Here is a 12,505-nt window from a genome sequence, read left to right on the forward strand (position 1 = left end):
TGTGGTTTTTGTTTATTTAATTTCCAGTGCTGGGGGGGCAGACAGTCTGGTTTTGGGAGGGTGGCAGCAGGTGGGAAGCTGCAGAGAATCCTGTAGAACTGAAAAAGTGCCTCCTGGTCTCAAGACTTGATTTGTCTCTTTTTTTTATTTAATGTAATAAATTCAACCATGTTTCTAGAAATGAGAGCTGATCCATTTAAAGTGGGATGGTGTGAGTATCAGTCTTCCTTTATTTACATTTATCCATTGCCAGCAGTTTCAGAAACTCTTCCTCGTAGGCCTCTGTTATGAATTTTAATAATCGTTGCTGCAGTATAATGCCACGTTTCTGACTGAGTTAATTGACCATGTCAGTCAATTAGCACTTTATTTTGTACATTCACATTTCTCTGAAGATGGATCAGATCTATTCAGTGTTTGCAAAGCCTTTTATCAAGTGCTACAAGGGCTAAATGGCAGTTTTTCTAACTGCTTGATCACTCAAAAATAAACACACTACAGTGTGTTTTCACATTCTTGACTGACATAATTTATCACACAGCAGCAACACACACCACGGCTGCCTCAGTGCAGAGTTGTACAGACTCCTCCTTGCTCCTGTTTGTTGATTACTTACTCATAAAATATGATAAAACCTCTGGTGATTAAACACAGTGTGTTTCAAATGTTGTGTTCCCTCTAACAATAAGCCATAATCACCTCTAAATTTAAGTGGGAGGAAAATATAATGGAAACGTTTAATGTGGCTCACAGGTGTGGAGCTCTGGGGGTGGGGTGGGGGTGGGTGTCAGGGTGGCACTGGATGCCTCTGAAATCTGTTTGGACACCTTAGGTGCAACCTCAAGTGATTGACAGGTCACTGGAGAAGGAGAACAAAAACATCTTTCCGGACCTGCATGGACCACCAGTTTCACTACACCAGTTTGAAATTGCCATTATTTAAAAATACTGACGCATGGCTGCAGATTTTAGAAGAGATTTTGTCCCTGTATAAGTAAAACTGCTAATGTTATGAAAAACTATTAACCTGATGTTAGCGTGAATCTATGTAGCAGTGCTAATCTTGGTACACTAGATCAGTTTAAGATAATGTGGGGAAACCATGTCATATCTATTTTTCAGTGAGTGTCTTTAAGGATTAGGCTACACATTAACTCAGTTATTTAGGATTTTCACACTGGAGCTGAAAATAAACTAAAAAGATGCTAAAAGAGTACCTCAGTATCCAAGTTACTTAGCACTGACTAAGGCACACTAAGGATCGGGCATCCATCCAGTTTCATTCAAACAGGAAGCTAGCATGGCTGCTAGCTGATTTTAAAGTAAGCTATGGAGAAATATAGTCTGTAATCAGACTTATTTTGTATGGGATGAGGAAGGGCATAGATCAGGCCTACACACACCCCAGCTCCAATGTCAAAAGTCCAACAGCTCCCATCATGGAACTAGAAGTCATGAAGTCATTGTGGTCAGACACAAGGATCCAGTAATGTCACCCCGCACCCCCCAATCACTTATAATGTAAATCTATTAGTGAAATTGATTTCATTTCTTTCTAATGGCATTTTATTCCTGTGGTCAACACTTTGATCAGTGATTGTTGTTAGCTGTGTTTCATAAATACAGTTGGCTTGGCTAATGTGAAAGTTTTCACAGCAGTGTGAATGTGAGAAAGAGGAACACAATAATTTCCCCACCAATAAAGTCTGACCCAACCTCTGGTCACCCCATGCATAAAAGTCTAGCTCCACCACTGGAAATATAGCCTACAGGAAATATCAGGAGACATACAGCTGTTATCAAAAAAAAGTTAAAAATACTAAAGCTTGCTTGAACTTTAGGTCCAATAAAAAAAGTCTATCGAAAACCACATTAAGGATTGGTTTGCAGATGACAGGCTGCAAGTCTCAAGTATCCACACCTCTTCACGTCTCATACATTAAAATCAACCGGCCTGTTTCGCTCAGCGATGCCCACCCCCCACCTGTCCAAGCCACGCAGCAAACGCGTGGATTGCTCCTCCTTTTATGGTCTTGCTTCCTTCCTGGAGGCTTCAGATGGATGAGGAGGGGAGAGCAGAGAGCATCTCCTCACTCTTCCTCTCCATATCCCAGCTGATGCGCTGCACTCCAATCCGCACGTGATTAAGATAAAAAGACAAGAAAAAATATGTGACATTTTGAAGTGGCTCGCTGGACGCGGATGCTTTTCACTCTTCCGTGTGCTGGTACTTTTCTTTTTTGTTTATTTCCTACGCTGATCAGTCTGTGGAATGGTCTGCGCTTTCTTCTCGGTGTCGTTTCCACTTCAGCATGGGAACTGCGGTGTCCAAAAAGAAGAATCTGAGGAGTGATGCGATTTCTTCTGTGGCCGCAAAAGTTAGGTGAGTAGGCTCACTGCCCGAGGGATGCGCAGGAGGTACACGAACCGCACGAGAGGCGTACCGCAGCGTTGACACCTTCTCATATCTTCTGCACGAGCAGACTCAGTCCTCCAGCACGTGAATTCGATAAAGGATTCCAGATTTGATGCATGTAAACCTACTGCTACAGTCTCTTCTTTAAAGTTTCACCATGGGCCAACTGCTTATAATGATCCTTTTCACTCATTTCATGGCTGTCAGAATCTATTAATGTTCTTTAATATGCTCATCCCTCATAATATGATGGGATATGCTGCGTTACCACTGTTTCATGCCACTGAATGCTGGATGCGCATTTGTTGTAGTTTCATTAGTAAAAAAAAAAAAAGTTTTAGGTTTTTTTGTCTGCCTTAATTTAAACTTTCATGGTTTCATAACTGGGTCACTTTTTAATGAATTGGCTTTATATGAAAACGGTCCAGTGGACGTGGCTTATAATGAATTTTATTTAATTGATTTATAATTTTATTTTTTATGTTTTATATTTGCATTGAGATTCATTTTGTCCTGCAATCCTGTACAGGAAAAAGCGGGTATAGAAAAAGGATTACTTGGCTTCTTGTGAACGGAACTGCTTTTGCTGCCCAGTTTCTTTTAATCGTGGTCTTAACACAGATTTAAGTTCAATTCAAAATAACATATTAGGACCTGACAGAAGCTTTGATTTGAGTTGAGAGTTATCTGGATATGTTTTGCTGCCCCTTCTGTCTTAATGTTCCACATTGCATGATGGGAAACTGTTTTATTTTTTATTTTTTTATTAAACACTTCCCATCCATCCATCTATTCACTGTATATCACTGCTTGTTCCAGTACATGGTCAAATACTGTAATCAAGAAAGTTATGTGTTATTTAACTGCGATTAAAAATAATCAGAAGTAGCAGTCTAGGATAACTGAGTAGAATAAGTTTTGGTCTTTTGTTTTATGAAAAAAAAGTAAGCCCGAAATTCAGTTTGTCACACAAGGATTTATATACCACAGTTTTGTGTGTGTCCTTCCTCATGCTGTTAAGTTACTACATGAAAATCTCCCAAAAGTCTGCGAGCTACACCATTTAAATAAAATATACTAATATTGTAGATTGAAACTGCTTTGCCTGTTGTTTCATGGTCTTTATGCTGCTATGCAGAAGTCTTGAGCCACCCTTCTTTTCATCATGTTTTTTTTCCAAGCAGCCCGACGTTATCACAGTCTTTTTAAAGTCGTATTGAACAATAGTTTTTCATCCTTTCTTAAGATCTGTAAAAGTTTTTTTTTTACTAGATAACAATGTCTAATTTTCCACTCAGTTTTATTCCAGTTCTTTACATTTCCCATCCGTTTCCAGAAGAATGCATTTTTTTGCTGTTGTTTATTATGCCATGTAACATTTGATATGAATCAGTCAATTCTTAACATGGCACCTAATTCTAAATATTTTCATACTTAGCTTGTGCCAAAGTTGACAGTTTGACAGATCTAATATAATATTTTTGCTGTAATAATATGATTCCCGAAGCATATTAGCTGAAAACATTTACCTTAGCATGGTGTGTGGTGTCCTAAAACATTTGAGGAAACTTGACAAGTGGAGGTGTCAGAAGTAAAAAAAAACTATCTACTGCAGATGATGAAAGACATCAAAGTGATTTCTTTCAGATACATGAAATTTGGACCCTCAGCTGATGGTCTGCATGGAAGAGCGGTCATCAAAAAAGCCATTCTTACCCCTCTGTTGCCCGGAAGCAGCAATGCTGAGCTTTCCGCCTGGTATCCTGCCATGATCAGTCGCAAAGCTGCAAAACAGCTGCGCTGCTTCCACGCCGCTTCCACGCCACTTCTACACCACTTCTACACCACTTCTACACCACTTCTACACCACTTCTGCATTTGGTGGAACATAGGAGTTAAGGAACAAAGTAACGAGAAAAGACTGATATATGCCAAAGAACAGGACTGAAAATCAGTGACAACAGGTCTGACAGATGGAGGAATCCTCCCACAGGCTTGCCTAAAATGCTTTTGCTGGATCCTTTTCACGTTTTTCTAGAAATATAAAAATATAAGATGTGATTGGTGGCTCAAGACTTTTGCACAGAGTTGCATATTTTGTGCAGCCACTTCTACAATCTTCCAAATAGACTCACTGAACCTGTGAGTAATTCAAATGGCATCTAACTTTAAATGTTTGAGTCATGCAATGAAAGGTCTTCATGTCATGAACAGTGTGTTTTCAGTCTGAGGGCTGTAGGATGACTAATGGTCTGTAGTAGGTGATTCGGTCTGGATCACCTACTTATGCTGACCTCAGAAGCCTAAATGTAGACAAATGAAGCTCTCCTGCTCATAGTCGGGTGTATATCTCTAAATGTTCCTGCTTCTGTGAAGAGAAGCCAATACCATATGCACACATGACCTTTCCATCTTCTTCCACAGTCATCCCCATGCTCTGTTTTTACTCACATTCTCTGTCTCTATCTTTGTCTTTTTCTTGCAGTTTATCTGTTTATTGCTCCCTCTCTACCTCTCCTGCTTTTTCACAGCTCACTTTTAGCTCTTCATAAATCATAGCTGGTATCAGAACACTGCAGCTGAGGCTTTTAGCAAACGTACTCGCTGTCTTATCGGAGATTGTGAGCCACACTCCTGATGATGAGGACTTAAATGAGTCTCAGAACAATAGCGCTTTCTGATGAATCCGGCCAAACAGGGATTTGCAGTGTCGCTTGATCTGTGTTCATGTGCTGTTCAGTGATTGAGCAGGGCAAAGCTTTTTTTTTATCTTTCTAACTGACACATCCAACTTATCTTTGTCTTTGAGAGTTTATTGGAAGCACATTCTTTTCTATCCTCTTCTTCCTGCAGTCTTCTGTTGATATCACATATCTATCTCTTGATTTACCAGGAGATAAATACTGTAGGTTTGTATTAAATGGGGATAGTTCAATGTATCTCACTTAAGCAACTCTGGCCAATTGCTTCCTCTAGATTCCTGACTCCACCACTAAAATAACTTTTTGCAGAAAGAAAAGACACCAGTGTCTTCAAACTTCAAAGCAACTATTTTAGCACTTTCCTTACTGGAAATGAATCTGTAGCAATCCAGTATGCATTGAATGTACATTCACAGGTCACTTTATTAAGTCCACCTGTTCAGTTGCTTGGTAACACAAATATCTAATCAGCCAATTGCAAGGCAACAACTCGATGCATTTAGGCATGTAGACATGGTAAAGACGACTTGCTGAAGTTCAAGCTTAGCATCAGAATGAAGAACAAAAGGGATGTAAGTTACTTTGAACATGGCATGGTTGTTGGTTGGAGTATTTAAGAAACTGCTGATCTACTGGGATTTTCACACACAACCATCTACAGGGTTTCCAGAGAATGGTCTGAAGAAGAGAAAATATCCAGTGAGCAGCAGTTGTCTGGACCAAACTGTCTTGTTGATGTCAGAGGTCAGAGGAGAATGGGCAGACTGGTTGGAGATGATAGGAAGGCAACAGGAAGTCAAACAAGCACTGGTTCCAACCAAGATATGCAGAACAGCATCTCTGAACACACAACACAACAAACCTTGAAGCAGATGGGCTATAGCAGCAGAAGACCACACCGGGTGCCTCCTGTCAGCTAAGAACAGGAAACTGAGGCTAAATTCACACAGACTCACCAACATGGACAATAGGACAAAATCATTTGAGCCTTTAAGTACCAATGTGGCCTGGTTTACCCACCACAGCCTACCTGAGTATTGTTACTGACCATGTCCATCCCTTTATGACCACAGTGCAGCATCTTCTGATGTGTACTACCAGCAGGATAATGCACCATGTCACAAAGCTCAGATCATCTCCACCTGCTTTTTTGAACATGACCATGAGTTCACTGGACTCCAACGGCCTCCACAGTCACCAGATCTTAATCCAATAGAGCAGCTTTGGGAAGTGGTGGAACGGGAGAGTCTCATCATGGATGTGCAGCAACTGTGTGATGCTATCATGTCAATATGGAGCAAAATCTCTGAGGAATGTTTTGTTGAATTTATAACACCAAGAATAAAGGCAGTTCTGAACGTAAGAGGTGTCCAACTCAGTACAAGCAAGGAGGACATAATAAAGTGACCGGTGAGTGTATAAGGAATAAATATTTATACCAAACAACATTGACAACTGAATTAATTTTAACAGGACATCAGTGCCCTGATTATCCACTATGTCCACCACAAGATGTATTATTTCAAACCTGACAAAGGACTGCCAAGCTAAAAAAAGTTACAGCCTGTAAACATGGATCTCCTTGGCCTCAAAGAAACTAGGTTGAGGAGATTTAACAGCCCAGTTTCAGCTAACAAAACGTTGCACACCATCTCAGTGTAGGTCCAACTTAGCTGACTAAACAAAATGTTTGTCATAGCTGAACGACATTTCACTGTGCATTGCACTATAGCTGTTTATGTGATAGTGTGACAGTTATCTAATCTTATTCAACGGATGACAATGTGTGTTAGGACAAGCAATGTGTACCTGCAATTCTCCATTTTCTTATCTTGCTTGCCTTTAGAGCTGTTGATCAATACTGCCAACAGGATTTCAGGACAGACTGTGAAATAAGTACAGTAGTTCACAGGACTACTGTACTTATTTCATAGTATGTGAGCACATCCATGAGCTATGTTCACATACTTGTTCTAATGTGATCACCTCATCTCTCCACCTGTTGCTAGCATTTAGTTGGCCACAAAGGCTTACAAACAGGGAATGACTATAATGAATTGTGCTCATTCTAAGGTGCTAAACTTTGATTTTTCAAACTATCATTGCATTTTTCTACTTCCCTCTCATGAAGGTTAGGTTCAGGTGGATGCTGCCCAAAAGAAAACAGCAGGTATATGTGGGAACATTTTTGGCCTCATTATGGATAACGTTACTCTCTGTCTCAGCTTTCTGTAGCCAACCAAGCAATGTTTTCTTAAGATTTGACATTTTTAATGCTTTCAGTGGCTTTTAAAAGCATATTTTGATAAATAAATAGCCTCTAATGGAATGCAAGACTGCGTGGAAGAAATCCCTGTTTACAGTGAGTGAATGTCCAGTTTCCATAAACAAGATCTGCTGAACTTTGGCAGATTTTGACTGTGACATGTCCCCTAATGAAGGCATCCATCTTGTATCCTTCCTATACTCTGTGCTCTCTCCAGTCAGTAAAAGTCAGCCCAATGTGGATTGGTGTCTCATAATTTGCTCTGTCCCTTTCTTTCCTTCTCTTCCTACCTTCCTCTCATGTTGTCTTGCATTTCTTTGACTAATTAGCAATAGTTCACATTCAAAATGGCCAGTGTGTTGATGTCCAGTTGTAAAGTTCTGTTAAGTAAAACTCTGCTGTAAAATGATGCAGCTCTCAGAAATAAAAGTTGTGAAATTTTTCAACCAGTTGCTGGAGGGCAATGAGGGCTGCAGGAATGCACTGTGGCATCAAATTAGTCAGAAACACACATTTTAAGGCCAGAAAGTTACATAGTGCTGCTTTAAAAAGTGCATCCAGATGAGCCCTTGAGTGTAAAGTAAGGTTTGAAAAGTTTGCTGAGTGTGATGTGTTGGCATGCGGAAATTGGCATTTATGGTAAGGAGTCAGGCATGATTCAGGTCATTCTGGCTGTTATGCATCTTAACATATTTGCTCTCAGGCTGAATATTTTCATTGGCCTGAAATTGCATTTGTTGTTACTGATGATACTAACTTATGATTAACATGCTGGTTGATTTTATACACAATTGCATAACAAGATATTCAGCATGATGGCTACGTATATTTGTCCAATTAGATTTTATCTCCAGCTTCACCCACTTACCACAATATGATCAACTTTAGCTCCAAAAAGACCAACTGAATCCTGAAGTTAAGTTTTCAAACCTCTGTTAATGCACCAGATGTTGATGTCACATGCTATGTAGTAATTTCTGGGATCCACAAATAATTTTTAAAAGTTTTTTAGTCAACAAAGTATGATATCTTTCATGATGGTCTGTGAGGAACATGCCAGCCACAGGCTGTATTTAAACAAACTATATGTCCCTCGTCCAAACAAGGTTTTTAATTTTCTAAATTTTTCCAAGTGCCTTTGGTGTGTATAATATGCAACCAAAGCTAAGTATTAAAATAAAAGGAAAAAGGGAAGTGACAGGACTTATCAAAGAGTGAAACAGCAATATTCATGGTAAAAAACTAAACAAACAAAAAAAAGAAAACATAAGAATACTGTCCTGAAGGAGTTAAATTTGGGTCTGAGAGCCACCGCTGCTCCTCCTGTCTTGTAATAACTGCTTGTGTGAATGATTCGTGGTGATAAATCGGATGTGTAAAGTCACCTGTGCTCATGCACAAGAAAAAAAAAAAGATGTAGATTTATTGGAAATGTTGACATTGTATTTCATGGAATCTCATCCTGGCCACATAGTCCTCTAGAAACTGCTTTTGGATGTCGTATCGGATATGTTTATTTCTTATTTTCTATCTGTAGCTTTAAATGCTAACTGTAGGGGCTCAGATTATCACAGAGCATCTAGGTTAAATAAATTGCACTACTAGCAAAGCATGGACAAGTTTGTGAAAAGACAACAAACATAAGGCAAATGATGAGAACACCAAATGCTGAAACAACTAAAGAGAAGACTAAATATGATGCGGCACATCTTGCTCTGAGCTTCACCAGTACAAAGATAGGTAATGAAGAGAAAGAGAAGAGTGAATCGTATGTTTAAAAAAGTTAGGAAATGACAATACAGAGCCAAACAAGTCAGGCCACTGGAGACATCTTGCCCTAGAAATAAAAGCCTGGAAAATTCTTTTGACAAGAACTACTTAACTGTTGTAAACAATGTTGCTTCAATAAAACAACATCTCTCTTGGTGAATTCTCAGTTTGCCTCTATGAAGTAGGAGAGTTACCCAGGCTAAAAGGCCAAACACTACAGCTGGGAAGCTAGGTGGGCTGCAAGCCTCTGTCAAATGCATTTCCCCAGATGTTCAATGGACACACTGGATGATTCATCAAGGGGGGTTAGCTTCAAAACAGCTGAGCCTCTTGATGAATGATGTGATGACAGACATCATAGCAACAGTAAAATACATCAAAATGACACCAGTAAAAGCCCAGATTTTTTTCTGCACTGTGCAAAGAGAATGGATCCAACCTCACCGAACTGAATCTCCAGCTGCAGCGCACCAACACACAGCTTCCACAGCTGGCAGATAAAATATAACATCTTTCATTAGAAAACTGAAGATGTGGTAGCAGACTGGCAGAGAGGATTATAGACTCCTTTCACTGCCTGAAAACATTCAATTAGCAGCAAAACACAATGATCATGGATGGAAACTTATATCTAAATTAAATATACAGAAATTTTCCTTCTGACAAAAAAAGGGCCCAGAAGAGAAGTTTGGGAAGGGCTGCTTTACTGGAAACATCAGTGCATGTCAGAGCTAATGAACTACAACTTTTCACAGCAACATTAACTGCAGCTGCAGCATGTCTGTCCTGAAAAGTAGCCGTCCTGTCAGCAGCATCACTGCTGAAGTAGAACGATGCACGCAAACTGTGTTCTCTCGACTGAGTAACGGCACAAATGCATGAGTCAGATGCAGTTTTCAGGCAGCCTCCATGATAACTATTCAGGAGGTAATCTCATCTTACAGTCAAGCAAAGTAAAGCATTAAGCATTAGTTCCAGTTAATACCCCATTGTTCCTACATTTCATTTCATGTCAGTTAGGTCAGCTATTAAATACAAGCATTAAATTAAACAAAAATAGTTGACAGGGAAAATAAACAATTATTCATTCAGGATAAATCAAACCATCAAATTGCTAGTTACATATTGATGGTTTCTCTTAGTTTCAACAACCCGAAAATACATTATGTGGTTTTAGGAGGTTTAAAGCAAACTAAATTTAATTTTTCTGGAGTAAATTTACCCACATTTCTCAATTCAACACATATAAAAATGGATCAGATGTTTTTAAAATATGAGTTTATGCAAGAAAACTGACATATTATGATGTTTTAACAAAGTCCTGCTGTTACCATTGGTTCATAACAAACCTGAAACCAAAAACCTGTGAAGTTCCTCTTCAGGATGTGTTGTATAAGCCGACTTCATTACACTCCTTTGGATATCACTGTTGATTTGAAACTCCAGTGTCGTATTTGACCTTCCCTGCCTCAAATGATGCTTCCCACCCGTGACTCTGACAGCTTTATGTATTAGGAAGGGGGCCCAGATGTTTTATGGCTAATAACCCCTGTGGACCGTGGCTGGAACTAATCTGTGCAGCCGTGAAGACAGGGTCACTGCTGGTCGCGCAGTCCTGTGGGAAAGATGCCATGAAATCACATTTTCACCAAAGTGGAAACTATTAAGTCCAAAACTGTTGTGGTCTGCAAGTCCCCAGAAGTAACTCATTCTTGAAATATTAAAGACGACACTGCCTCTAAATTGCTTGTAATCTTTTTCTATTGGAGTGGTTGACAAAAGCAGACGGCCAGGTTTTGGAGTGCTCTACAAAGGTTTGTCATAAATAGGATAGCGAGGTAGTCTGGCTCATCTCTAAGTGCTTCAGGCACAATGCACGACAAAGGACTCATGCTCTGGGACTTTCATTAAGCTCCTAACCTTTTCCTTCCGTGCTGAACAATCCTTTTTGTGAGATTGCAAAGACCAAAAAGAAAGTTTCTATTTTAAAGTGGCCAATTTTAATGAGCATTTCTTTTTTTCTGTTGGCATGGTCAGCCCTGCTGCCCCTTCTCTGTGCACAGACACAATTCCTCCTCATATTCCTGATTATCCCTATTTTGCCACCAAGACAGTCAAAACAAGAAACACTCATACTAGACGATAGAAAACAGAAATCTATAGACCAAATTATTATCTTATAGTATGTTTTTTAAGTATGTGTCAATTTGAGCCAGAGATGTTTTGCAGCCACCATTGAGCCGCCATCTTTTTTTTGGCTTAATACTGAAACTGAAGGACTATGTCCTTTTTTCTGAATATTAAATTGCAGATTTTCTTAACTTGATACTTATTTGTAGACCCATCCATATTCCTGTGTGTCAGTAGAGTCAAGTCAGGAATTGGATCCAGCAATTGAATTCAGCCTTTACAGGACTCTGAAGACTGGATCTTTAAGGGTCTCTGGAGAAAGTTTCCCAGTCTGTTGATTGAAATGCTCTCTGTTATCATGTTGGTTCTGTAGTTCAGACATGGGACTTCAATGGATGTTGTAAATGGACACATTAAGTCATGTGTAACCATTGCTGACTATTAACAACCAGAAGAAATCTTGTTATGAATGAAAACATTCCTCTTCCATTGTCTCTGTGCTACATTAATAGTCCCAGACCTGTAACTGTCATCATGTTAGTCACAGTTTTATGAGAATCTAATTAAACAGAATGGAGGTCAAACAGACATGTGTTGTGAGAGAATGATAGTTTCCTTTCATTTGCTGTAAAATATCAGTTTGGTAACATCCATAGTATGTTTGTGCTCATGTGTGTTTATTCTGTTTCGGGCTTTTGTGAATACTTTGAAAATCAAGCTGGTGACAAAGTGTAGGAGAATGGGATGAAAAGTGGGCTTTGAAAGCTACAAAACTCATAAGCTGCCCACTCTCCAGAGAAATGCATTATGGTCATTTAGTGCTTAAGGACCATAAACCTCTTATCTTGTGTTCCTTTAATAAAAGCCAGTATCTGCCCAGTGTTTCAACGGACCAGCAAAAATGTTTTCCTCCATCTGAGCCTGAGGCTGCTCCTGCTTCCATCCAGGCTTTTGCCTTTCTCTATATGAGATACTTAACTTTTTTTTTTTTCCCAGCACCTTGATGAACTTTCAGCCTCTTGGGAGGTATTGGTGATTGCCTGACTCATGCCCTTTGTTGTCAGTGGAGTGTAGCAAAGCCAGTGTCTCTTAATGAAGTCATCAGCCTTTTACTAGCCACCTTTCCGCATGTGTAATGTGCAGAGAGATGGTAGAGATGGTGGGAACAGTGTCAGAAAGATAACAATAAAAAATGCCAGATAGGTGCAGCATTCAGCAGAT

The 12,505-nt window shown here is 39.5% G+C and overlaps 1 protein-coding gene across 2 annotated transcripts in view; it reads left to right on the top strand.

The window, feature by feature from the left end:
• The first annotated feature begins 2,116 nt into the window (after positions 1–2,116).
• The window catches only part of nsmfb (NMDA receptor synaptonuclear signaling and neuronal migration factor b), a 64,647-nt gene continuing 54,258 nt past the window's right edge, over positions 2,117–12,505 (top strand). For both annotated transcript variants that reach the window (XM_041998424.1, XM_041998425.1), the window contains exon 1: positions 2,117–2,383. In XM_041998424.1, coding sequence (XP_041854358.1) covers positions 2,313–2,383 — 71 coding nt within the window. In that variant the 5' untranslated portion in view covers positions 2,117–2,312. The remainder of the gene's footprint in view (positions 2,384–12,505) is intronic.

The sequence above is a fragment of the Melanotaenia boesemani genome, chromosome 11, assembly GCF_017639745.1.
Source record: "Melanotaenia boesemani isolate fMelBoe1 chromosome 11, fMelBoe1.pri, whole genome shotgun sequence".
NCBI lineage: Eukaryota > Metazoa > Chordata > Actinopteri > Atheriniformes > Melanotaeniidae > Melanotaenia > Melanotaenia boesemani.